This window comes from Manihot esculenta, chromosome 4 (assembly GCF_001659605.2).
Source record: "Manihot esculenta cultivar AM560-2 chromosome 4, M.esculenta_v8, whole genome shotgun sequence".
NCBI lineage: Eukaryota > Viridiplantae > Streptophyta > Magnoliopsida > Malpighiales > Euphorbiaceae > Manihot > Manihot esculenta.
The window spans coordinates 10,147,321-10,175,286 of record NC_035164.2 but is presented as its reverse complement, the minus strand read 5'-3'; the positions used below and the strand labels follow the sequence as shown (position 1 = coordinate 10,175,286).

At 34.7% G+C, this 27,966-nt stretch overlaps 1 protein-coding gene and 1 long non-coding RNA gene across 2 annotated transcripts; both read right to left on the bottom strand.

Annotated features, from left to right (window-relative positions):
* Nucleotides 1-97: 97 nt before the first annotated feature.
* LOC110612551 (putative protease Do-like 14) lies at nucleotides 98-27,966 on the bottom strand. Its single transcript, XM_043955586.1, is given in 15 exon segments — nucleotides 98-336; nucleotides 467-591; nucleotides 695-787; nucleotides 2,839-2,946; nucleotides 2,949-2,958; nucleotides 5,626-5,756; nucleotides 5,973-6,002; nucleotides 6,099-6,105; nucleotides 6,190-6,494; nucleotides 25,218-25,278; nucleotides 25,433-25,737; nucleotides 25,844-25,966; nucleotides 26,126-26,277; nucleotides 26,376-26,481; nucleotides 27,692-27,966. Coding segments are annotated over 12 exon segments (1,236 nt in total). The 5' UTR covers nucleotides 25,877-25,966; nucleotides 26,126-26,277; nucleotides 26,376-26,481; nucleotides 27,692-27,966; the 3' UTR covers nucleotides 98-308.
* On the bottom strand, nucleotides 22,311-24,180 carry LOC122723554. The gene is made up of 2 exons (XR_006350522.1): nucleotides 23,382-24,180; nucleotides 22,311-23,348 (listed from the first exon to the last, which is right to left on the bottom strand). It is a non-coding gene; the product is annotated as an uncharacterized LOC122723554 (long non-coding RNA).

Sequence of the window (27,966 nt, the reverse complement as noted above, 5' to 3'; positions counted from 1 at the left end):
GGCTATTGTTTTTCTCTTCGTAATTGTTATTTTAGTTTATTGCATAAAACGCCATATAAGTGTGATGTATTTTGTAAGGTATCTTGCATTCCCTAATAAAAAAAAAAATATCCTTTGATCAAACTTTTTATTAAATCTCAGAATGTTGTGGCAATACATTAATAAGCTCATTATCTTATCTGCCATCACCATCATCATCTACAAAACAAAGCAGAAAATGAAGCCGTGGACTACACTACAACAATGGCAATAAAAACATAAACCACATATCAAAAACCTATCACCTGCGACTTCCACGGATCGCAATATCATCTCGCATGTTCCCAAAGTGGCCAGCTGACCAAGAAAGGAATCATCAATGTAAAATGAAGTTGAACAACATCATAGTATTTACCATGCCCATGCAATTACATGGTTCTACTTTCCATAAACATGTTGAGACAACAACAGGCACAAGGGAGTTTACCTATACAAATTATTTGATGTAGCCTCATCCACCACCATACTAAGACGCAAAGGAACACTATTACTTGCTGGTATCACAATCACCTCCACTGGATCCCCAACCTTATCCCACATTGCTTCAAATAACTGATACCGATTTGGAATTAAAGAAAAACAAGACCAATGCCTATTTTCATTACTGCATATAAGTACAGGTATTTGTTAATTGACAACTAGAAAAGTATTGTACCTCCAAAAAACTTTTTATTGTTTTTCCTCCAAACTGAACTATAACATCATTGGGACTTATCCCAGCAGAATCAGCAGATGAGCCCGCCATAACCTATTGACAGTTAATAGGTAGAATCATCCAATATCCAATTAGAAAGAATAAATTAATTAGGAAAGATAAGCACATAGTAAACACACTGATTTAACATTCATTGGAAAAGTTTGAACTATGCTTTATACTTTATCCACAAATCAAGCATTTGAAAAGAATGATTAATAGGTTAAAATAACAATCAAAACAATAAGCAATTAGTTAGCTAGATTCAAGAGGGAATACTAATAAACAAATATATTTGTCAAACTTCATTTAGGATGGTAACCAGAAACTACAAATAAGTAAAGCATATGTTATAAATTCCACTTACTAAACTATATATATAGATGAAATTAAAACACTATTGTGGTCACAGAGTGCATCAAGGTAAGACAAAATACTGAAGAACATCTGCATCAGTTAGATTCAACTTGAGAAGGCTATGAATCATATGACACTCAATAATGTCTTCATCTATGTCCCCGTTTTCACCGTGCACAACAAAATCATGAAATTGAAAAACTCTTCTAGTAGTTCCCTAGGTAATTATCTCAAATAAATAACTGATTGACATATGTTAAATTCAACAATGTTGGGAAGGCAAGCTGAACTTTTAACACTTTACATGCACGTGAACTGATTTTCACTGTTAAATTTGGGCCAGACCTAACTCACCCCAAAAGCTAACTCAAGGGGTGGAGTGCCTATGGCTCATATAAGGGGCACATTACCCCTTTCCACAACCGATGTGGGATTCAACATATCCCCTCACGCCTAGAATTTTTTACTGGTGCGTGACACATTTATGGGGCGCCCAACATTAGATGGGGAGGCTCTGATACCATGTTAAATTTGGGCCAGGCCTAATTCACCCCAAAAGCTAGCTCAAGGGAGAGGAGTGCCTATGGCTCATATAAGGGGCACATTACCCCTTTCCACGACTGATGTGGGATTCAACATTCACAATTCCATGCTTAATGTAAAGTAAACAAAAAGTATTGATGAGGCAACATCCAAGGGCGCAGTGGAGGAACATTACAGAGAAAAGAGATAATAATGAAGTCTCAATTGATAGGTCAATAAGACCATTCCTAAATCAAAACCTTGCAAAAAAAAAATGTATTGGCTCTGGGAGAGAGAGGCCTTTGACTACTCAACCTCCATGAAGTTTCCACTTCTTATTTATGCAACTAGTTTTTTCCCATCACTATTTCCACTTTTCGTATTGCAGTTAATGAAAAGTTTTTTTCCTCCCTTGGTGGGGGGAAATAGCTTACCTACCCCAACCTAGTTAAGTTAGGTCCTGGGAAGTGACTTCTCAAGAAGTGACAGATTTGGACCAAACAAGACACATTTGAACCAAACAAGGCCTAAAAGAAAAGTAACCCATAACATTAAAAATAGCCATGTAAATACATATCAGTTTATCAACTAATTACCATCGACTACCATAATTTATCCTTTTCTTTTTGTCTTTGTCCCATACTTTAATATTACACAGAAAACAATGAGGTTCTAAGAGGTTTAAATAATCTTATAGTTGGGCACATTCCAAAAGTTGAAAAAATCCAACTAATTCAAGGATTGCAACCAAACAATGGAAAATAAGTTATTTTCTCAAAATGCTTTTATCAAAAAATGTTTTCTCATATATGTTTTTTGCAAAACAAATAAGCCCAATACAGTAGTAATCTTCTTTTAGTGTTAAATTAACTATGGTGCGCTGATAGAGCTTGAAGGATGAAGATAGAGAATTTTTCTTTTTCTTTTGACCTGCAAGAAGCTAGAAATTGTTAATGCCACTATATCTAATGGAATCATTGATGATCTTTTTTTATCAGCCTTGGATTCAGTATTTGCTGCTTATGCATAGAATGAAAATTAACTATTCTTTTATGCAAATTTTATATAAACATGTGCCTCAATCCTGAAAGGTCCCTTGAACCTAAGCCTAAGGTACCCCAAAGCCCTCGTGTCCCTCGAACTTTATACAACTATGACTGAGGATAACGGTATTAGCCAAAGTACTACGATCCTTTAGAAACAAGTTGCATGAAACAAGACAATACCTCTTCAACAATGACCCCCTTAAATACGTTAGGGAACTTTTGAATGATCTTCTCTAAAATATTCACATCAGCTGCATAAAGGTTAGTAACTTCCATTCCAAGCCAAGGTCGGCGGGTTCCCTAGGCCACAACATTAATCATTAGAATAGCAATGGTTAGATTTTGATCAGCTGAATGCATAAATTGCCCCTATAGCGAGGACAGTAAAATTCGCCTTTAAAAGGGCGTAATATCTAAAATATAAATTATATGATGGAATAGGATGAAATTTATTACACCTTACAGAACACTTGCCACAAAAAAATACACAACATAGATAATGGGAATGATAGACCAACTAATCTCTAGAAAAATATGAACTCTATGCTATCTCATTTATATTGCATTGTAAATTTGTTATGGATATGCATTATCCATCTATTTGATAGATTCTGATCAAAGTGGTTGCAACACATAAGATCAGTATTTAGCTTGATATCTCTAATTTGATTTTTTAGTTGCTGGCCTTCACTATAAAAAAACACTTGAGATCATATTATTCATCAGTTTATGAGAAATGAGAATTCTCTCAAATGAGTTCTCAAATTATTTATTTTACAATTGGCTCCTCAAAGCAAAGTAGAAACATTAATAAGGGAAGATCAGTTTGGCGAGAGGAGAATTTTCCAATTAATGGACTTGTGACGAGATCCTATTCAAGGGCATATAACCACTTCGTATCAGAGCCGGGGCTCATTAAGTTTCGGAGCTCATTCGCACCTTCAATAGAGGAGCAAACCAAAACCAAGATGGAACGAGTAGCGGTCAACAAAATTGTCCAACCAAATAATGATCATTCTGTAGTGCCTAGATATACGAAACTAAACAGATAAAGTCAATCTAGTTGCCTTCCATCTTATGGGTGAGACTCAATTTTGGTATTATAGACTTGAACAAGAAGAACCTAAAATGACATGGCAAGTGTTCAAGGAGAACTGCAACTTGCGATTTAGTAGTCCTTTTCATAGCAATCCCTTGGGGGAGTTGGTGAATTTGAAGCAAGTTGAATCAGTAGAAGATTTATCAACGCTAATTTCAATCCTTATTGGCAAGAGCAACAATTGTTTGAACCAACCAACAAGTTGACTTTTTTACTGCGAGATTGTCGAAGACTATTCGGCTTAAGGTGGAACTAAAACCCCTCCTAATTTAGTTACAACAATGAATTTTGCACGAACATTCGAGAAGAAACAACAATTTGATTTAATGATGACACCTTACAGGTCTTGAATTTCAAGGGTCTACACCATCTTCTGGCAATAATGGAGCGTCTTCAAATGTCGAAAGCACCTCAACTCCATTTGTCAAAAGACTTAGCAGGACAAAAATGGTTGAACATCAAGCTAAAGGTCTCTGCTATAACTATGATAAGACATATTCTGTTAACAATCAATACAAAAAATTATTTTCGATGGAGTTGAAGGATCCAAGGTCTCCTATTATTGAATAAGATGACCGAGGACAAGCTTGAGGTCAGCTTTTTCTCAAAGAAGGGGATAATGTTATGGATACGCATTATCCTTCTATTTAATAGATTCTAATCAAAGTGGTTGCAACAAATAAGATCAGTATCTTAGCTTGTTATCTCTAATTTGATTTTTTAGTTGCTATCTTTAGTTAAATTTTTAATTTTTAATAGAAAATAGTAAGTATTTTGAATTCAAATGTTGATACAATCTAAATGTAGCTTTCACTATAAAAAGGCATTTGAGATTATTGAATAAAACATTTAGAAAATATTATTCATCAGTTTATGAGATCTGAAAATTTTTTCAAACGAGTTCTCAATTTATTCCACAATAGGTTACTCAAAGAAAAGTAGAAATATTAACAAGGAAAAGTCAGTCCGGCAAGAGGAGGATTTTCTAGTTAATCGACCTACGACGAGATCCTATTCAAGGGCACATAACAAATTTCTTACCATAGAAACATCTCATAAAATGTTTAGATTGAATATTAATGGATATCATCTACCCACTTTTAGTTCTTTCATTAGTGTTGACCATACACATGGAAAATTTTCCAAAATTCCACAGAGTGCATTTAGATATAGCATTAAGGCCAAAGAAGTCCTAAATAAGACAGGTTTACACTCGTGATTTAGAAATCATGACAAAGAAGAAGGTTAACTTAAGGTTCTGTAGTTAATTAAAAGAAGGGTGATATATGCACCCCATTAGACTATTTGAGTGTATCAATTAAAAATAAATTAGAGTTAAGATTTGATGGAACTTATCACACATGACCAGTAATTACCTCAAGTTCTAAAAGGAAAACTTAAAATAATTGCCAAGTGCATCTCAAAAGGAACTAGAAGGGGAAGAAAAAAATATTACACGTCAGGAAAACAGTGTGCATGCTTTTTTTTACCAAATGCATCATTGGGGGTAATGTCCATTACCGTTGCTTAATTCCAAATAACTGTCATTAACACTTGTAATTGTTGTTCCCTATGCAACCCACAAGATGCCTTTTAATAACAGGGTAATAAGTAACAAACCCCTCAAAGAACTATAAATAACACCATAAAATAACATGATAGCCATTATCTAAAACCATGATTATATAAAAAGCCTTGTGTCTCTTTTATAAATATTTTGAAATGTCTCCAAATGCGAGACATGAGGTACCTTTTGCTATTTGCTTTAATAAAATGATAAGAACAAAAAGAAAAGAGATTTAAACATAACAGACACGTGCATTATTCATTTGACAGTAAAATGATAGCTAGAAAGATTTGGTGCATACCCACATCTCTTGTAGTGCTCCCACCATTTGGAAGCTACATTAATTGGCAAAAAAGGAGTAAAACCCAAATCATGAAAACAGATTCCTATAACTTCCCCATAATAGTTGATAAATGGGCCCCCAATGCCACACTACAAAAGAAAATATATATGTTACAACGGAAACGCAAGACCTTATTCATTATAAATAAAATGTATACCAGTTTCACAACAAATGTTGACAAGTGATCTATCACCTTAGTAAAACCAAACTTCAATGTGTCTTACCAAATGAATATAAGCAAAAGGAAAACCCACAAAGTAAAGCAAAGTAGAGAGGGAAGGGACAAATGGGGGAGAGGAAATTACTCTTGTGATTTGGCAGTTCACCCTCAACAGCTCTTTACAATCATATTCACAGCGATTGAGACCAAAAGAAAAAAGAATAATGTCAGTGATTAAGATAGCAATTAGGTATAGTCATATTGGAAATACAGTTACACTATATAATAGCTCATAATAGAGAAAGTGCATATGTCCGACATATAATTAAATTAAACAGCAGAGTTAATCTATATTGCTTTACCTGAATTCACCAATAGTAGCCATGACATCATATGGCTTTATAAAATAACGTCCAAGCACAATTAATGTATCCCCAGGGATGAGATTAAATGATTTTGAATGTGGGAGAAGCTGAAAAGGTTTTTCTTCAGGAATGTAAAGCTGATTGGGATCAACTGAGATAGAATCATCCAAATGTGCCAAGCATGCAGTTGGGAGTGGAGCATCTGACTCTGACTGGATCTTTAAGGCAGCAATATTATAGTGGAAATCAAATGCCAAGATTTGACAATCAAATGAATTACCATTTGATAGGTGTGCAACAACCTAAAAAAAGTAGCATACAGTTATAAACTCAGAGCATCATATTGCACAAAACATAAATGGCAGTATCTCTCAACCAGGTGAGTGCAACAGTATTTCCCTTCATAACTTCACGATTCGGGACCAACCCAAGCAAATCTTGACATAGCAATTGCCAAGGCTGTCCTGTAGTCCCAGTAACAGCATTGCCATCAATAGGCAATCCAGATATTTGTCCCATATCTTGAAGTGTAACAGTACACTCTCCATGGGGTAACATAAAAGTATGTGTTTCTGGTCTCCATCTCTCAACCAAAGCCATTATGAGGTGGTGATCTAAGTGGAAGAAGCCTAATCGAACAGCTCCGTAAAATCCACTAGCATGGAGATAAGGGATAAGCCTGTTATCAATATCATGACCGTGTAATACGGTAGAGGATCGTCAGCATGTGATTACACCAGCCTCTTGTGGATCATCCCACACGACTTGGGACCTATGAGATGCTTGGAGATATAGCAATGAAGTATCACGTGGTCCTGGGTTGATGAATAATCTATTGTCATTTGAGCACTCCATTCCTGCAAAGGGTTATTACAACTATCAATTAATTATGTCAATAATGTTAATTGCTAGACATGAGGATAACATAACAGAAATAAAAAAATAATGTGAATTTACAAAGCAATTCTTTGTTTTGGTACAAGTGATAATGACATAAACCTTACCTTCTAAACCCTAACATATTACATAACACGATAAATGCATGTAGACATTTCAACAGCATTTTGGTAGACAATGTGGCACATATTTTGTAAAATCGCCACAATCATTGTCACTATAATCAGACAAGTCATTATCGTGTACGTTGATATTGCTGGAATATGATAACTGACTATCGTCGTATACACTTGGAAATTCACTTTGTTCAGCATGATATTTATCCAGCCTCATTTCCATAAGCCTAATTTCCTTAAGTAGTTGATCCTTGAGTTTCTTAACATCTTTACATATATTGCGAGCCATGTGTGTCGATGTAGCTTTTGGAATAGGCAACTCATGGTAGCCACAATAAGCTTCTAATTCGCATCGAATCTCCCACAAACGTTGCCAATCAGGTTGAGGAGCAATTGTCGCATTTCCGAAATCAAAAATTTTTGTGGAATGATATCCGACAAATATATGGTTAGCAAAACCTTGTTCCAAACAACTATTAGTTGGTTGATTTGAAAAATATCGCTTGTGACCATACCATGAACAACTGTTTGGATCTATAAATTTGTCTATTAGTGTTATGACTATAAATTTGTCTATTAGAGTGTTATGACTATTACAGATATTTGCAGAAAATAGGCCATGTGAAAATCATAAAATTTTATTCACAGTACATGTCTTTTTATTATGTCCCGATTGGCCACATATAGAACAATGATTTTTTCCGGGAATATTAACTTTTGCTACCCTCCAATCCATTTCATTCTGGATCCTCGATGACTTTGGTCACCCTTTTTTCCTAATTCGGTTCTTGTTTGGAATTAGAGGTAATTCATAATCTGCAGGCCAATAGTCTGAATTACCTAATGGAATGAACATATCTTCATAACATTTAAGTGACCTTTCGAGAGTATAGTAGCTATCAACGAATTGCTCATAATCAACAGACCTCGACATGCATGTTGCTATGGCATGTGAACATGGGATACGCATCTCTTGAAATTTACTGCAACTACAGGTCCCTTCTATAAGCTTAACAACTTGTTTTTTACCTGTTTTTGCACTTCGGACTTCGACAACCAAATCATCACGATTAAATGTAGCAACACGATGGCCATTTGCTGACTGTGCATTTTTTTGTATAACTTCACCAGTTGACTGGGTGAATCTATAGCCATCTTGTTGCTGCCAAAGAAATTGACTCCTTCGAGTATCAAAATAATGCGCACATTGATAAAATATTTTTTCAACCATTGTTGTAATAGGCAAAGCTCGAAAGCCTTTCAACATTCCATTGACAGACTCAATGGTGTTAGTCGTCATTGATCCATATCGCTTCCCACCATCGTGGGAACGAGTCCACTTCTCCAAAGGAATCTTCACAACCCATTCAAAGGTCTCGAGATTTACTTCCTTAATTTTATTCATCGCGTCATAGAATTTCCTCCTTTGGTTATGATTAGCTGTTACGGTAAAAATATATTATTGAATATGAATAGGTTATATACAATAAAATTTTAAATTTAAAATAAGTAATCGCAAATGATGTTTTACCAGCCTTTCGCAAACATTCCTTCATTATTGCATTCTTGAATTTTGTGTTGTAATTGCTCAAAATGTGCCGTATGCAGTATCGATTATGTCCACTTGGTGGTTGCCACCAATCTTGTTCCATAGATTTCTTAATTCCAATGTGACAATCAGAAATGACACATAAATCTTCGCGTTCTGTGACATAAGCTCTCAAACAAGATATGAACCATCCCCAATTATCTGAATCCTCCTTCTCCACAATTGCAAAAGCCAATGGAAATATCTGATTATTTCCATCAAGCCCTGTTGCACACAATATACACCCACTATATTTACCGTATAGGAATGTACTGTCAACAAAAATTACTGATCGACAATACTTGAATCCTTCAATAGATTGACGATAAGCCAAAAACATGCGATCAAATACACGAGAAGTACGATCCAAACAATCGTTTATGTAATGGGGATCATCTTCAATTACGAAGATTGAACCAGGATTGAAGTGGCACACAGCATTCATGTACTTACGGAGCCTTCCATACGATTCATCCCATCCACCAAAAATTTTCCTAATTGCAAATTGTTTTGCCTTCCATGTCTTTGAATATGTTGGTTCATATCCAATTTTATCTCTAACTTCTGTCTGAAGTATTTTTATTTTAATATGTGGCTGTTCTTCTATCATAGGCAAAATAAATTGACATAAATTTATTATCCAATTGAGGATGGTCTTTTTCAACCATTGGATTAGAACATGTATGCAGCCCATCATACGATACAATTCTCCAAACCTCATATCCCTCCTTCATTGATACACGCAGATGTCATTTACAGTTATGTTTTTTATATTTGCATTTAATACTATATGTTTTTTTCTTGGTCTCATCAGAGCAAAACTTATGATGTCTACGCAAATGATACTCCTTTGCTGCTACTATGACAACATCTTTATTCAGAAAAATCATCCCAACGGAAAACTCTTTATTCGGATTCCAAAACATACCAGTCGGTGGCTTTGCGTAAAGGTCTACACGCATTAATTCAAAATCTATTTCTGAAAATGGGGGTGGATGCACAAGTGGCAAAATAGGATTAGTATACTGAGGAACAACATTATCATCAGCTGATAATAATTCGTCGTCCTCAATCCAATCACTTTCATACTCGTTAATGTCAGAATCAGATAACCTCTCTAAATCAACATATTCATCATCTTCATCAACAACTTCATTGACAATATTATCAACACTATTCAGGTTAAAGTCTTCAGTACAAAATGGATTAGTTGGACATACTATAATTTCATCTTGCTCTTCAATATTCAGACACAAAATACAGTGTGAATTCTGTAAATCATCAATATAAGAGGGACCAGCACAATCATCTTTCTGATTTCTGTGAATATCTCTAACGACATCGATATAAAAAATTATGCTTTCAGATCCTCATAAACATACGTAATCGAACATCATCTCTACATCATCATCATTGAGCAGCTGAACTAGTTCAAATTTGTAATCGTTATCACTAATAATTGGTTTCCCATATTCAATCTTGCATATGAATTGATTATGGTCTGACAAATTTGTAGAGCGAACTATTTTCAAAAGAAGATCCTCATAAGTCAACCTTCGTTTCATACGGAAGAAATTGTGCTGACCACCAACATAGTCGTAACCTAATTTGGTTCTAATAACATGTCCATCCCAGTGTACAATGCCATAAGTCGGACAGCTCATTTTTGTCAAATCTAGTCCACATTTCAAACATAACAAATATAGAATAAGTATTTAATTAACGTTAAAATTTAAGTATAATATAATTACGCATACCTGTTTGTTGTAATCAATGCGATCTAATAGCCTTGGTTTGAAGATTATCTATCAAATTGCAATATAAATTTTAATTTTATGTTTAGCACCAAATACATAATATCGTTAAAATAAATATTATTAAAATAAATACATTATATCATAAAAATTATCAAATAATAAGAATTATATTACACCACATAAATTGTTAAATAAATATATTAAATAATGTAACTAACCTTCACAGATTCTTTAAAATTGAAAGGAGGGTGTATTGAGATTAGGAATAGAAATTGTAAGGGAAGTTGAGTAGAGTGGAGGAGAGTAAGAGTTGAGTAAGAGTTGGAAAGTGAGGTGAGTAAGGGTGGAGCGGGGCGGGGCGGGGATATTTATAAATAGAAACCTGGCGCCGCTTTAAATGGCGCCAGGCTTATCGAAGACCGCATCCTGGCTCCACTTTAAGTGGCGCCAGAATGCGGTCTTGTAGCAGTACCGAGGTGTCTCCCAGACCGGAAGACGCCTCGGGACTTAACCAGCCTGGCACCATTCAAAACAGCGCCGGGTTCAGGTCTTCCACCAGTTCCGGGGCGCGTCTAGAAGACGCATCGGGACTTAACCAGCCTGGTGCCATTCAAAACAGCGCCAGGTTCAGGTCTTCCACTAGTCCCGAGGCGCCACGCGACAGATACACCTTTAAGTGGCGCCAGGACTTGGGTGGCAGAGAATCTCTGCCATGAAGAGAAGTACGATGGTGAAGTTGATGACTTCAATTGCTGTTTGTGACACGTCTCTTCCCACACAACATTCCATAGTGCCAATACTTCCCTTAGCCGACACTACGTTTTTAAAAAAATTAATGATCTTACAATCGACTTCCCTTACCGTCTAATGGCAAAAAAAAAATCCTCCGATTTTTCAATTGTCTGTGCTTAGCTGGAATAAGTAGACCAATGATATCACTGTTCTGTTTGGTGATTGCTATCCCAGTAGGTTTTGGAGCTACTATAAGACTAGCTTTCAATTTTTATTGGTCAAAAAATATATTCAACTTTTGAAAAATATGGGACCAACCATATTAATTAGTTATTAAATAGTGGAAGTAGTATGTAAAAAAGAAATTTAAATCTCTTCATGGCAGAGATTCTCTGCCATGAAGAGAAGAGACCATGGCGCCATTATAAGTGGCGCCTCTTCATGGCAGAGATACTCTTCCATGAATAAAGCATAGCGCCTCTTTAAGTGGCGCCAGGTCCTCTACTACATCCATATTTTATTTTGCTACTTTTAACTTACCCTTTTTTTCTTTCTGAAATATATTTTTTAAAATTTATTGATGTATTTTTTATAATTATAATATTTCAAATAAAAATTTCTAGATGACTAAAAATTTAGTTATATCGCAATGTGGCTTATAAAATTAATAGAACACTCAACTTTTTTTTTCTCCATATTTATCAATATAACAAATATAATTTAATAGAATAACGTTCTTTTATTAAAAATTTAATATTTTACATTTGTAAATTAAATTGTAATTTTTAATATACTTTAAATTTTTTATGCATTTACAATTAATTACAATTAAATTAACTATATTTTTTTATTTTAAATCTTATAATTTAAGATCAATTACCTACATATTATATTTTATACGTTTTAATCTAAACCCAATTTTTAAATAATTATTAATTAAAATTTTTACTAATAAATTTACAATAAAAATATTAATATTAAATATATGTAACACAACAAAATAGACATTTATAAAAAAAACGATATTACAAATTTAAAATACTAACTAATTACATAGATTTTAATATATCTATTTATTTTTACATTTTCCGAATTTGCGCCCTTTGCTTGAACGTTTTGCGGATTTAAATGTTCTTCCCATTCTTTGTTCCAAATAATCATACATATTCGCTTGATAACTAGTACATTAACCTCCTCCTGAAATTAATAAGTCAGTAAGTATATTGATTAAAATATACATCAAAATTAAATATTAAGCTTAACTAAATACGTACCTCTTAATCTTCTATTCTCTCTTTTACAGAATTCTTTTTGCGAAATAGGAAGACTGTATTAGAGACGCATCCAAGATGCATAATCCAATTTTTCATAAATACAAAAATAATAATCGACTATATCAAAATAATTTTCTATTTCGGGTTTTGAGCAAATAAAACTTAAAATCTTAAAATAATACAACGGAACAGTTTCAATCAAAATATCAACCATTTCTATATTCCGCATGTTATAACCGGAACAAATTATTTCTTGCAAATAATAATTAAGCCACAAAATATGTTGGAAAAAATTGCTCCGAGAATCTATTCTTAATTTATATATTTCTTTCCACATTCTTTTCACTCTATTTTTAACAAATTTACCTCATAAAATTTTTGGAACAACATAAATATAAGCCATAAATCAATTAAAACAGAAAGAGGAAGAGGATAAAGAAGTTAAAAAAAAATTCAGAGATGAAAACAAGCGTAGCAGAGGTGAAAACAAGCAGAGATGAAAACGAGCGTAGCAGATGGGGCATTTATAGGGTGAAGGTGGCGCCTCTTTAAGAGGCGTGGCGATGCGTTTTTTCGAGATGTCAGGCTTCCCGAGGCGCCAGGGTGAGGCTGGCGCCTCTTTAAGAAGCACCGACCTATCTGCGAACCGTCAGGCCACGCTTGGCGCCTCTTTGATAGGTGCCAAGACTTCATCTGGCGCTTCTTTGAGAAGCGCCAGAGCCTGGTGCTTTTTAAAGAGGCGCCAGGCGCTCTTTTCGCCTGCCACGAACCCCAAATTGGCAATTAATATTTTTCGAACCCCAAATCCGCAAATAAAACTTCTCCCGCCCTTAAATTTGCAAAAAGCCCGAAAAACGCATCGCCCTGGCGCCTCTTAAAGAAGCGCCAACCCATCCTGACGCCTCTTAAAGAGGCGCCACCTTCACCCTATAAATGCCCCATCTGCTACGCTCGTTTTCATCTCTGCTTATTTTCACCTCTGCTACGCTTGTTTTCATCTCTGCTTTTACTTATTTCTTTCCTGTTGAATTTTTTTTTAACTTCTTTATCATCTTCCTCTTTCTGTTTTAATTGATTTATGGCTTATATTTATGTTGTTCCAAAAATTTTACGAGATAAATTTGCTAAAAATAGAGTGAAAAGAATGTGGAAAGAAATATATAAATTAAAAATAGATTCTCAGAGCAATTTTTTCCAACATATTTTATGGCTTAATTATTATTTGCAAGAAACAATTTGTTCTAGTTATAACATGCGGAATATAGAAATGGTTGATGTTTTGATTGAAACTGTTCCGTTGTATTATTTTAAGATTTTAAGTTTTATTTGCTCAAAAGCCAAAATAGAAAATTATTCTGATATAGTCAATTATTATTTTCGTATTTATGAAAAATTGGATTATGCACCTTACATGCGTCTCCAATACAGTCTTTCTATTTCGCAAAAAGAATTTTGTAAAAGAGAGAATAGAATATTAAGAGGTACGTATTTAGTTAAGCTTAATATTTAATTTTAATGCATATTTTAATCAATATACTTACTGACTTATTAATTTCAGGAGGAGGTTAACGTACCAGTTATCAAGCGAATATGTATGATTATTTGGAACAAAGAATGGGAAGAACATTTAAATCCGCAAAACGTTCAAGCGAAGGGCGCAAATTCGGAAAATGTAAAAATAAATAGATATATTAAAATCTATGTAATTAGTTAGTATTTTAAATTTGTAATATCGTTTTTTTTATAAATGTCTATTTTGTTGTGTTACATATATTTAATATTAATATTTTTATTGTAAATTTATTAGTAAAAATTTTAATTAATAATTATTTAAAAATTGGGTTTAGATTAAAACGTATAAAATATAATATGTAGGTAATTGATCTTAAATTATAAAATTTAAAATAAAAAATATAGTTAATTTAATTGTAATTAATTATAAATGCATAAACAATTTAAAGTATATTGAAAATTACAATTTAATTTACAAATGTAAAATATTAAATTTTTAATAAAAGAACGTCATTCTATTAAATTATATTTGTTATATTGATAAATATGGAGAAAAAAAAAAGTTGAGTGTTCTATTCATTTTATAAGCCACATTGCGATATAACTAAATTTTTAGTCATCTAGAAATTTTTATTTGAAATATTATAATTATAAAAAATACAACATCAATAAATTTAAAAAAAATATATTTAAGAAAGAAAAAAGGTAAGTTAAAAGTAGCAAAATAAAATATGGATGTTGTAGAGGACCTGGCGCCACTTAAAGAGGCGCTATGCTTTATTCATGCAAAGTATCTCTACCATGAAGAGGTGCCATTATGGTCTCTTCTCTTCATGGCATAGAATCTCTCCCACCCAAGTCCTGGCGCCACTTTAAGTGGCGCCAAGGACAGGAGTATCAGTCACGGGTCGCGCGGCACCTCGGGACGGGTGGAAGACCTGAACCTGGCGCTATTTTGAATGGTCCCAAGCTGGTTAAGTTTCGATGCGTCTTCCGGACGCGCCTCGGGACTGGTGGAAGACCTGAACCTGGCGCTAGTGGCGCCAAGATGCAGTCTTCGATAAGCCTGACGCCATTTAAAGCGGCGCCAAGTTTCTATTTATAAATATCCCCGCCCCACCCTTACTCACCTCATTTTCCAACTCTTACTCTCCTCCACTCTACTCAACTTCCCTTACAATTTCTATTCCTAATCTCAATACACCCTCCTTTCAATTTTAAATAATTTGTGAAGATTAGTTACATTATTTAATATATTTATTTAACAATTTATGTGGTGTAATATAATTCTTATTATTTGATAATTTTTATGATATAATGTATTTATTTTAATAATATTTATTTTAACGATATTATGTATTTGGTGCTAAACATAAAATTAAAATTTATATTGCAGTTTGATAGACAATCTTCAAACCAAGGCTATTAGATCGCATTGATTACAACAAACAGATATGCATAATTATATTGCACTTAAATTTTAACGTTAATTAAATACTTATTCTATATTTGTTATGCTTGAAATGTGGACTAAATTTGACAAAAATGAGTTGTCCGACTTATGGCATTGTACACTGGGATGGACATGTTATTAGAACCGAATTAGGTTACGCCTATGTTGGAGGTCAGCACAATTTCTTCCGTATGAACCGAAGATTGACTTATGAGGATCTTCTTATGAAAATAGTTCGCTCTACAAATTTGTTAGACCATAATCAATTCATATGCAAGATTGAATATAGGAAACCAATTATTAGTGATAACGATTACAAATTTGAACTAGTTCAGCTGCTCAATGATGACGATGTAGAGATGATGTTCGATTACGTATGTATACTAGGATCTGAAAGCATAATTTTTTATGTCGATGTCGTTAGAGATATTCACAGAAATCAGAAAGATGATTGTGCCGGTCCCTCTTATATTGATGATTTAGAGAATTCACATTGTATTTTGCGTCCGAATATTGAAGAGCAAGATGAAATTATAGTATGTCCAACAAATCCATTTTGTACTAAAGACTTTAACCTGAATAGTGTTGATAATATTGTCAATGAAGTTGTTGATGAAGATGATGAATATGTTGATTCAAAGAGGTTATCTGATTCTGACATTAACGAGTATGAAAGTGGTTGGATTGAGGACGAAGAATTATTATCAGCTGATGATAATGTTGTTCCTCAGTATACTAATCCTATTTTGCAATTTGTGCATCCACCCCCATTTTCAAAAATAGATTTTGAATTAATGCGTGTAGACCCTTACGCAAAGCCACCGACTGATATGTTTTGGAATCCGAATAAAGAGTTTTCCGTTGGGATGATTTTTCCGAACAGAGATGCTATCATAGCAGCAGCAAAGGAGTATCATTTGCGTAGACATCATAAGTTTTGCTCTGATGAGACCAAGACGAAAACATATAGTATTAAATGCAAATATAAAAAACATAACTGTAAATGGCATCTGCGTGCATCAAAGAAGGAGGAATCTGAGGTTTGGAGAATTGTATCGTATGATGGCCGCATACATGTTCTAATCCAATAGTTGAAAAAGACCATCCTCAATTGGATAATAAATTTATATGTCAATTTATTTTGCCTATGATAGAAGAACAACCACACATTAAAATAAAAACACTTCAGGCAAAAGTTAGAGATAAAATTGGATATGAACCAACATATTCAAAGACATGGAAGGCAAAACAATTTGCAATTAGGAAAATTTTTGGTGGATGGGATGAATCGTATGGAAGGCTCCATAAGTACATAAATGCAGTGTGCCACTTCAATCCTGGTTCAATCTTCGTAATTAAAGATGATCCCCATTACATAAACGATCGTTTGGATCGTACTTCTCGTGTATTTGATCACATGTTTTGGGCTTATCGTCAATCTATTGAAAGATTCAAGCATTGTCGACCAGTAATTTTATTTGACGGTACATTCCTATACGTTAAATATAGTGGGTGTATATTGTGTGCAACAGGGCTTGATGAAAATAATCAGATATTTCCATTGGCTTTTGCAATTGTGGAGGAGGATTCAGATAATTGGGGATGGTTCATGTCTTGTTTGAGAGCTTATGTCACAGAACGCGAAGATTTATGTGTCATTTCTGATCGTCACATTGAAATTAAGAAATCTATGGAACAGGATTGGTGGCAATCACCAAGTGGACATCATCGATACTGCATACGACACATTTTGAGCAATTACAACACAAAATTCAAGAATGCAACAATGAAGGAATGTTTGCGAAAGACTGGTAAAACATTATTTGCGATTACTTATTTTAAATTTAAATTTTTATTGTATATAACCTATTCATATTCAATAATATATTTTTACCGTAACAACTAATCATAACCAGAGGAGGAAATTCTATGACGCGATGAATAAAATTAAGAAAGTAAATCTCGAGACCTTTGAATGGGCCGTGAAGATTCCTTTGGAGAAGTGGACTCGTTCCCACGATGGTGGGAAGCGATATGGATCAATGACGACTAACACCATTGAGTCTGTCAATGGAATGTTGAAAGGCTTTCGAGCTTTGCCTATTACAGCAATGGTTGAAAAAATATTTTATCAATGTGCGCATTACTTCGATATTCGAAGGAGTCAATTTCTTTGGCAGCAACAAGATGGCTATAGATTCACCCAGTCAATTGGTGAAGTCATACAAAAAAATGCACAGTCAGCAAATGGCCATCGTGTTGCTACATTTAATCGTGATGATTTGGTTGTCGAAGTCCGAAGTGCAAAAACAGGTCAAAAACAAGTTGTTAAGCTTATAGAAGGGACCTGTAGTTGCGATAAATTTCAAGAAATGCGTATCCCATGTTCACATGCCATAGCAGCATGCATGTCGAGGTCTGTTGATTATGAGCAATTCGTTGATAGCTACTACACTCTCGAAAGGTCATTTAAATGTTACGAAGACATGTTCATTCCATTAGGTAATTTAGACTATTGGCCTGCAGATTAGAAATTACCTCTAATTCCAAACAAGAACCGAATTAGGAAAAAAGGGCGACCAAAGCCATCGAGGATCCAGAATGAAATGGATTGGAGGGTTGCAAAAGTTAATATTCCCGGAAAAAATCACTGTTCTATATGTGGCCAATCAGGACATAATAAAAACACATGTACTGTGAATAAAATTTTATGATTTTCACATGGCCTATTTTCTGCAAATATCTGTAATTTGTTATGATTCCTTGATTGTTTATGACATTTAACCATTTGATCATACGCATGTTACATCCAGAAAATGTCATCCTCCAAAGATCTTTGTGAGTCGTCAGCATGCCAATCAAGCAGAGGAAAGAGAAAATATAATAGTCATAACACTTAATAGACAAATATATAGATCCAAACAGTTGTTCATGGTATGGTCACAAGCAATGTTTTTCAAATCAACAAACTAATAGTTGTTTGAAACAAGGTTTTGCTAACCATATATTTGTCGGATATCATTCCACAAAAATTTCTAATTTTGGAAATGTGGCAATTGCTCTTCAACCTGATTGGCAACGTTTGTGGGAGATTCGATGCGAATTAGAAGCTTATTGTGGCTACCATGAGTTGCCTATTCCAAAAGCTACATCGACAGACATGGCTTGCAAAATACATGTAAAGATGTTAAGAAACTCAAGGATCAACTACTTAAGGAAATTAGGCTTATGGAAATGAGGCTGGATAAATATCATGCTGAACAATGTGAATTTCCAAGTGTATACGATGATAGTCAGTTATCATATTCCAGCAATTTCAACATACACAATAATGACCTGTCTGATTATAGTGACAATGATTGTGGCGATTTTACAAAATATTTGCCACATTGTCTACCAAAATGCTGTTGAAATGTCTACATGCATTTATCGTATTATGTAATATGTTAGGGTTTAAGAGGTAAGGTTTAGGAGGTAAGGTTTATGTCATTATCACTTGTACCAAAACAAAGAATTGCCTTGTAAATTCACATTTTTCTTTTATTTCTGTTATGTTATCCTCATGTCTAACAATTAAAATTATTGACATAAGGAATTGATAGTTGTAATAACCCTTTGCAGGAAGAGTGCTCAAATGACAGTAGATTATTCATCAACCCAGAACCACGTGATACTTCATTGCTATATCTCCAAGCATCTCATAGGTCCCAAGCCGTGTGGGATGATCCACAAGAGGCTGGTGTAATCACATGCTGACGATCCTCTACCGTATTACACGGTCATGATATTGATGACAGGCTTATCCCTTATCTCTGTGCTAGTGGATTTTACGGAGCTGTTCGATTAGGCTTCTTCCACTTAAATCACCACCTCATAACGGCTTTGGTTGAGAGATGGAAACCAGAAACACATACTTTTATGTTACCCCATGAAGAGTGTACTGTTACACTTCAAGATATGGGACAAATATCTGGATTGCCTATTGATGGCAATGCTGTTACTGGGACTACAGGACAGCCTTGGCAATTGCTATGTCAAGATTTCTTGGGTTGGTCCCGAATCGTGAAGTTGTGAAGGGAAATACTGTTGCACTCACCTGGTTGAGAAATAACTTTGACCAAATTCCAGAGTACGATGATGATGTTACTATTCAGAGGCATGCTCGAGCTTTCCTATTACGGCTAATAGGTGGATCGCTGTTTGTTGATCGGTCTGCTCATAGGGTCAATCTAATGTTTTTGCCACTACTCGCTAATTTCAACACCTGTGGTCAATATAGCTGGGGTGCAGCCTGCCTTGCTTGGCTTTATAAAGAGCTTTGCAGAGCAACATCACCACAAGTGCAGCAAATTGGCGGGCCACTGCATATTTTACAGATTTGGGCATGGGACAGAATAAAAATAATTGCCCTTACCATCTCCCAGATACATCCCCTTCCAGATACACCGATTAGTAGTCGGTATGTGCTGTAAATTGTGTACTATTATACCATCAAATCCAACATCTTGTTACTAATTCCAAACTATAAATTGTGTAGGTGGAGTAATGCTAGAAGTATTACCGAAGTTACAACGCATGTGCTAGTGCAACTTCGGTACCAACTTGACCGCATGAAAGCCGAAGAGGTCATCATTCTATACCTTTTAATTACATGTCAATTCAAATTATCCAATTTTAACCTTTTACATTATCTTATCTACATAGTTTATATGGGAGCCATACTCTGATGTTGTGGTGGACGCTATGCCAGATTACTGTCTACAGGGTAGACAAATATGGAGATCAGTTGTTCCACTGATTTGTTTTCATATTGTTGAGTGGCATCAACCTAACAGGGTGCTGAAACAATTTGGATTTTCTCAACCCATTCCACAACCACCACGTCAAACAGATAATATGCATTCAATAAAATTAACTTCTTCAGCTATCAACTGGATGACCGAGAACCAACATTGAATTACGCTCTGGAAATCAAGGCACCGATGGATTGTCGCAAGCAATACTATGATCCAGCCGTTACATTACCATTCACAGTATATGGAATGGTACAGAATAATTGCACATCGGTGGGTGTCTCAAAAGGGTGCATCAATCGGCGCTGTGATAATGGGTGAATCATTATGATTTATGTATTAATTATATAAATATTTATATTACTTAACTTTTGGGATAGATATCTTAATAAATACATTTTGCAAGAGGATGATCTGGAAAACTGCCGCTTATGGGCGAGTCAAGTTCGTCACCCAACAGTAGACAAGATTGGAAATGCGGTTAATTCAATGTTTCATGCACTTCGTTTGTTCGATCGCATTTCCCAAATACCACCTAAACAGCCGACGCCACCTTCCCAACCGCTTCCAGATGATGTACATGACACACCCTCCTCCTCCAGGAATCCTCCACGATATCGTCGCCACACTACCAGGCCATCAAGGGAGACGGAGATTCCACGGCCTACGCCAAACCCTGGTGTAATGCAAATACCATCACCGGTTGCATTCCATCCATACGGCTCATATACAGAATTGGGCCAATCTTCACAAATGCCCACTTATGGAGACGATTTTAAGAGTCAGTATATAGGATGGACACCAGGGCCTTCTTCTATGCCTTTTCATTCATTTACTCCAACTCCTTCCAATTACGATCAGACTGCAGAGGAAGGCATAGCTAGCACGTCGTTCGACTTCTTCTCCCCTGCGCAACCACATACTCCATCAGAGTCTGTTTTTCCAGCATTCCCTCGACAGTCTGTTTTTCCAGCATTCCCTCGACAATCACTGGATGATCCCTCAAGCCGACTTAGCTTGTTTTCTTCGGATTTTCTTGAGTTATTTTCTGCAACCCCTTATTCAGGAGATTTCAGCTTTGCAACTCAGGATCTAGTTGTTGGGGAGAGTTCAAGACCTCGATCTCAACCTCCTGATTTAAATATATCTATGGCTGACGATGATGTTGGAAATTCTCAAGAGGCTCAACAGGAGCCATCATTTGACGGGCGTCGGTACAACACAAGACGTTCTGATGAGAGGAGACCACGACATTGTGGCACGGGCGGTCATTAATATGGTCATCGTTAGACATTATGGAGAATATTAATGTGAATTTTTGTATAATTAAATTTAATTGTTATTAATTTTATTCTTATTTTTTAAATTAAATTTAGTTATATCATTACTAAATTCATTTTTTTTCATTATAAATTATTAATTTTATTTAAACATTAATAAAAGTTTGTACATTTATTATAGTTTTAGTTTTAATATATACAAATTCCATAATATGAAATTATTATTTATAATATATTAAAATAATAATATATAATATTTTTAATTTATAAATATATTATTAATAATAATATATTTTCGAGGGTTTCATATGGGTTGGGGACAAGGACTTGCCATGACGCTTATTTGAGAGGCGCTAGGGCCGCCAGGACTTGCTCTGGCGCTTCTTTGAGAGACGCCAGGGCCTTCTGCCCACGCTTGGCATCTCTCAAAGAGGCGTCAGGGCCGTCAGGCCACGCTTGGCGCCAAAACTTCATCTGGCGCTTCTTTGAGAAGCGCCAGGGCCTGGCACCTTTCAAAGAGGCGCCAGGCACCTTTCAAAGAGGCGCCAGGCACCTTTCAAAGAGGCGCCAGGCACCTTTCAAAGAGGCGCCAGGCACCTTTCAAAGAGGCGCCAGGCGCTCTTTCCGCCTGCCACGCCCCAAATTGACAATTAATATTTTCCGAATCCTAAATCCGCAAATAAAACTTCTCCCGCCCCTAAATTTGCAAAAAGCCCGTTTTTCCTCCAAATTGAACTATAACATCATTGGGACTTATCCCAGCAGAATCAGCAGATGAGCCCGCCATAACCTATTCACGGTTAATAGGTAGAATAATCCAATATCCAATTAGAAAGAATAAATTAATTAGGAAAGATAAGCACATAGTAAACACACTGATTTAATATTCATTGGAAAAGTTTGAACTATGCTTTATACTTTATCCACAAATCAAGTACTTGAAAAGAATCATTAATAGGTTAAAATAACAATCAAAACAATAAGCAATTAGTTAGCTAGATTCAAGAGGGAATACTAATACACAAATATATTTGTCAAACTTCATTTAGGATGGTAACCAGAAACTACAAATAAGTAAATCATATGCTAGAACTTCCACTTACTAAACTATATATATAGATGAAATTAAAACACTATTGTGGTCACAGAGTGCATCAAGGTAAGACAAAATACTGAAGAACTTTTGCTTCAGTTAGATTCAATTTGAGAAGGCTATGAATCATATGACACTCAATAATGTCATCGTCTATGTCCCCGTTTTCACCATGCACAACAAAATAATGAAATTGAAAAACTCTTCTAGTAGTTGCCTAGGTAATTATGACATATGTTAAATTCAACAATGTTGGGAAGGCAAGCTGAACTTTTAACACTTTACATGCACGTGAACTGATTTTCACAATTCTATGCTTAATGTAAAGTAAAAAAAAAGTATTGATGAGGCAACATCCAAGGGCGCAGTGGAGGAACATTACAGAGAAAAGATATAATAATGAAGTCTCAATTGATAGGTCAATATGACCATTCCTAAATCAAAAACTTGCAAAAAGAATGTATTGGCTATGGGAGAGAGAGGCCTTTGACTACTCAACCTCCGTGAAGTTTCCACTTCTTATTTATCCAACTAGTTTTTTCCCATCACTATTTCCACTTTTCGTATTGCAGTTAATGAAAAGTTTTTTTCCTCCCTTGGTGGGGGGAAATAACTTACCTACCCCAACCTAGTTAAGTTAGGTCCTGGGAACTACCCCAACCTAATTAAGTTAGGTCCTGGGAACTACCCCAACCTAATTAAGTTAGGTCCTGGGAAGTGACTTCTCAGGAAGTGACAGATTTGGACCAAACAAGACACATTTGTACCAAACAAGGCCTAAAAGAAAAGTAACCTATAACATTAAAAATAGCCATGTAAATACATATCAGTTGATCAACTAACTACCATTGACTACCATAATTTATCCTTTTCTTTTTGTCTTTGTCCCATACTTTAATATTACACAGAAAACAATGAGGTTCTAAGAGGTTTAAATAATCTTATAGTTGGGCACATTCCAAAAGTTGAAAAAATCCAACTAATTCAAGGATTGCAACCAAACAATGGAAAATAAGTTATTTTCTCAAAATGCTTTTATCAAAAAATGTTTTCTCATATATGTTTTTTGCAAAACAAATAAGCCCAATACAGTAGTAATCTTCTTTTAGTGTTAAATTAACTATGGTGCGCTGATAGAGCTTGAAGGATGAAGATAGAGAATTTTTCTTTTTCTTTTGACCAGCAAGAAGCTAGAAATTGTTAATGTCACTATATCTAAAGGAATCATTGATGATCTTTTTTTATCAGCCTTGGATTCAATATTTGCTGCTTATGCATAGAATGAAAATTAACTATTCTTTTATGCAAATTTTATATAAACATGTGCCTCAATCCTGAAAGGTCCCTTGAACCTAAGCCTAAGGTACCCCAACGCCCTCATGTCCCTCGAACTTTATACAACTATGACTGAGGATAACGGTATTAGCCAAAGTACTATGATCCTTTAGAAACAAGTTGCACAACCTTATAGAAACAAGTTGCATGAAACAAGACGATACCTCTTCAACAATGACCCCCTTAAATACGTTAGGGAACTTTTGAACGATCTTCTCTAAAATATCCACATCAGCTGCATAAAGGTTAGTAACTTCCATTCCAAGCCAAGGTTGGCGGGGTTCCCTAGGCCACAACATTAATCATTAGAATAGCAATGGTTAGATTTTGATCAACTGAATACATAAATTGCCCCTATACCGAGGACAGTAAAATTCGCCTTTAAAAAGGCATAATATCTAAAATATAAATCATATGATGGAATAGGAATAAATTTATTACACCTTACAGAACACTTGCCACAAAAAAAATACACAACATAGATAATGGGAATGATAGACCAACTAATCTCTAGAAAAGTATGAACTCTATGCTATCTCATTTATATTGCATTGTAAATTTGTTATGGATATGCATTATCCCTCTATTTGATAGATTCTTATCAAAGTGGTTGCAACACATAAGATCAGAATTCAGCTTGCTATCTCTAATTTGATTTTTTAGTTGCTAGCCTTCACTATAAAAAAGCACTTGAGATCATTGAATAAAACATTCAGAAAATATTATTCATCAGTTTATGAGAAATGAGAATTCTCTCAAATGAGTTCTCAAATTATTTATTTTACAATAGGCTCCTCAAAAAACAGTAGAAACATAAATAAGGGAAGATCAGTCTGGCGAGTGGAGAATTTTCCAATTAATCGACTTGTGACAAGATCCTATTCAAGGGCACATAACAACTTCGTATCAGAGCCAATCATCATGGGCAATCAAGAAGTTGAACTCTTTCATACAACAAACTGATGCTCCATTCAACGACTTGGCTCATTAAGTTTCGAAGTTCATTCACACCTTCAAGACCTTATTCATTATAAATAAAATGTATACCAGTTTCACAACAAATGTTGACAAGTGATCTATCACCTTAGTAAAACCAAACTTCAATGTGTCTTACCAAATGAATATAAGCAAAAGGAAAACCCACAAAGTAAAGCAAAGTAGAGAGGGAAGGGACAAATGGGGGAGAGGAAATTACTCTTGTGATTTGGCAGTTCACTCTCAACAGCTCTTTACAATCATATTCACAGCGATTGAGACTAAAAGAAAAAAGAATAATGTTAGTGATTAAGATAGCAATTAGGTAGTCATATTGGAAATACACTTACACTATATAATAGCTCATAATAGAGAAAGTGCATATGTCCGACATATAATTAAATTAAACAGCAGAGTTAATCTATATTGCTTTACCTGAATTCACCAATAGTAGCCATGACATCATATGGCTTTATAAAATAACGTCCAAGCGCAATTAATGTATCCCCAGGGATGAGATTAAATGATTTTGAATGTGGGCAAAGCTGAAAAGGTTTTTCTTCAGGTATGTAAAGCTGATTGGGATCAACTGAGATAGAATCATCCAAATGTGCCAAGCATGCAGTTGGGAGTGGAGCATCTGACTCTGACTGGATCTTTAAGGCAGCAATATAATAGTGGAAACCAAATGCCAAGATTTGACAATCAAATGAATTACCATTTGATAGGTGTGCAACAACCTAAAAAAAGTAGCATACAGTTATAAACTCAGAGCATCATATTGCACAGAACATAAATGGCAGTATCACTGATCAAGAGTGGAAAATATGGTAAAAAAAAAGCCACCTTTACATCATCTGCTACTGAATTTCTGCCCATACGACACCTAACTAGCAGAAGTTAATATAACACCACTGTTACCATCACTTTCTATAATAGTTCCAGAACCTTGAAATATCTCCTCCTTTCCTGTATAGATAAATGTATAGGATACAGCACAAACTAAGATAATTAGAAAAGAAAAAAATATTAAAAAAAGGAAAAATAGGCAAGCCGTGAGGAAAAAACCCAATATAAGCAATCAGAAAAGTAAAGCATAAATTATTAAAAAATAAATAAATAGATTACCTGAATAAGACATTAGACCAACAATAGATGGAGAAGCTTTCAAAACAGCTCTCTTGGTATACATATCCAAACATATGTTATGTTTAACCAAAAGTGCAGCAAACTGGGACGCTTCAAAGCATGGTTCATTAAGTAATTCATATCATCAAAGGCTATGCAGACAAAACAAGTGAATTCATAAAGAGAAAAGTCAGAAAGTAGAAGCAAAACAAGTATAATAAAATGCAAAGAAACTTATAAAAAAACCTACTAATTGATGCTTCCTTTGGATCCCTCTGCCATGGGTTAGGACTTGTAAGCTTTCTCTTCTCGCTTTCAAAATCCATAATTTATGTGTATGTTACTTTTATCTTTCTCTGCACAATCACAAATCTATATGCTAATATTACCAATTATTTCTAGTATCTCCGACGGCCGAAGAACCTGAACAGACTCTATGGTTCAGTCCCATAGAAGCTCACATGTAATTCAGAATATTGAAAATGCATTCTTGATTTTTTTTTTTTTTTTCTAATTTAGCTTCATTGAAAATCCCACAAGTAAAAATTCAATTTCAATATCAAATAAATATGGCTGAATGACCTTAAAAAGTTAGAAGAATTATAGCATAAACCTGAACCTTATATGATATTCAAAATTAATAACACCCTAATTAACAAGCACCAATTAAAGAACACAATGGAAGAATGCAGAATCTGCAATCTGCAGCAGATGCAAATGTTATTCTCTAAAAGGACTAATTTCAGAGCCATTTGTTATTTTTCAGGAAGTACCAATCTAAAAATATAATTGAACTTAATTTTTAAGTTGGTAAAATTTTAATCTAAAAATACAACTTATGTGATTTTACTTTGATTTTGAATCTAATGAACTTTGAGCTTTCATTTATAAACTTTCATCTCACAAATACACCTATATTTATAAACTTTGATTTTGAAAATGTATTATTGACAATGGGTCCACTTCTAGGGCTGAAATTTCTCAGTTGAAGGTTTCTATAGGTAGATCTTTCCAGACAATAGATGTAAGTATCTGGGAGAGTTTTCTACATCTCTAATTTATTTAGTATAGTATAAAAAAATCCTTCATTAACAATTCAATGGGAGAAATTAAAGATTTGGTAAACCAGCTCAGTTATAGTTAACTATTTGAAATTGGATGAATAATAGAGGAACCCATTACTTTTTAACAAAATCAAACCCATTACAATGTAACCCATATTTCTATCCCAATTGACGTCTTAAACAAGATTGAAGAAGAATGAAATAGGATTAAAGAAAAACATCTATAGAAAGCCTCATAGAAACGTAACCCATGCCTCAGAAACTAACAAAGTAGAAACAAGAAACTTAGATAGATGAAAGAGAAATAAAAGGCTTAGTGATCCCTTGCAGACTACCAGCCGAAATCACTTGCCTAAGAAATCACGAAATAATTTCCAGACAAGGAGAGGTTTGTGCATTCAGAACAACTAGAAATTATCAAGGAAAATCTGACCCATGCCTTAGAAACCATCAAAGGAGAAATCAGAAACTTAAATAGATGAATGAAAAATCAGAGGCTTACCGATCCCTTGTCGAAATCACCTGCCTGAAACTACGAAATTATTTCCATACAATGGAGAGGTTTGTTTATTCAGAACAACAAGAAATTATCAACGAAAATTGTGAAGAAAAAAACTTAAAAAAGAGAGAGTTTATGTATTTCCAGAACAAGGGGAAACTGAGGCTCTGTGTTTCCACTTTCCATAAAATATTGGGAGAGAGAATCGCGTGATATTCAGTAGAAGAGACTAAATTGACAACTGCCTCTGAAAATTGCCTTTATAATAATCACCTTCA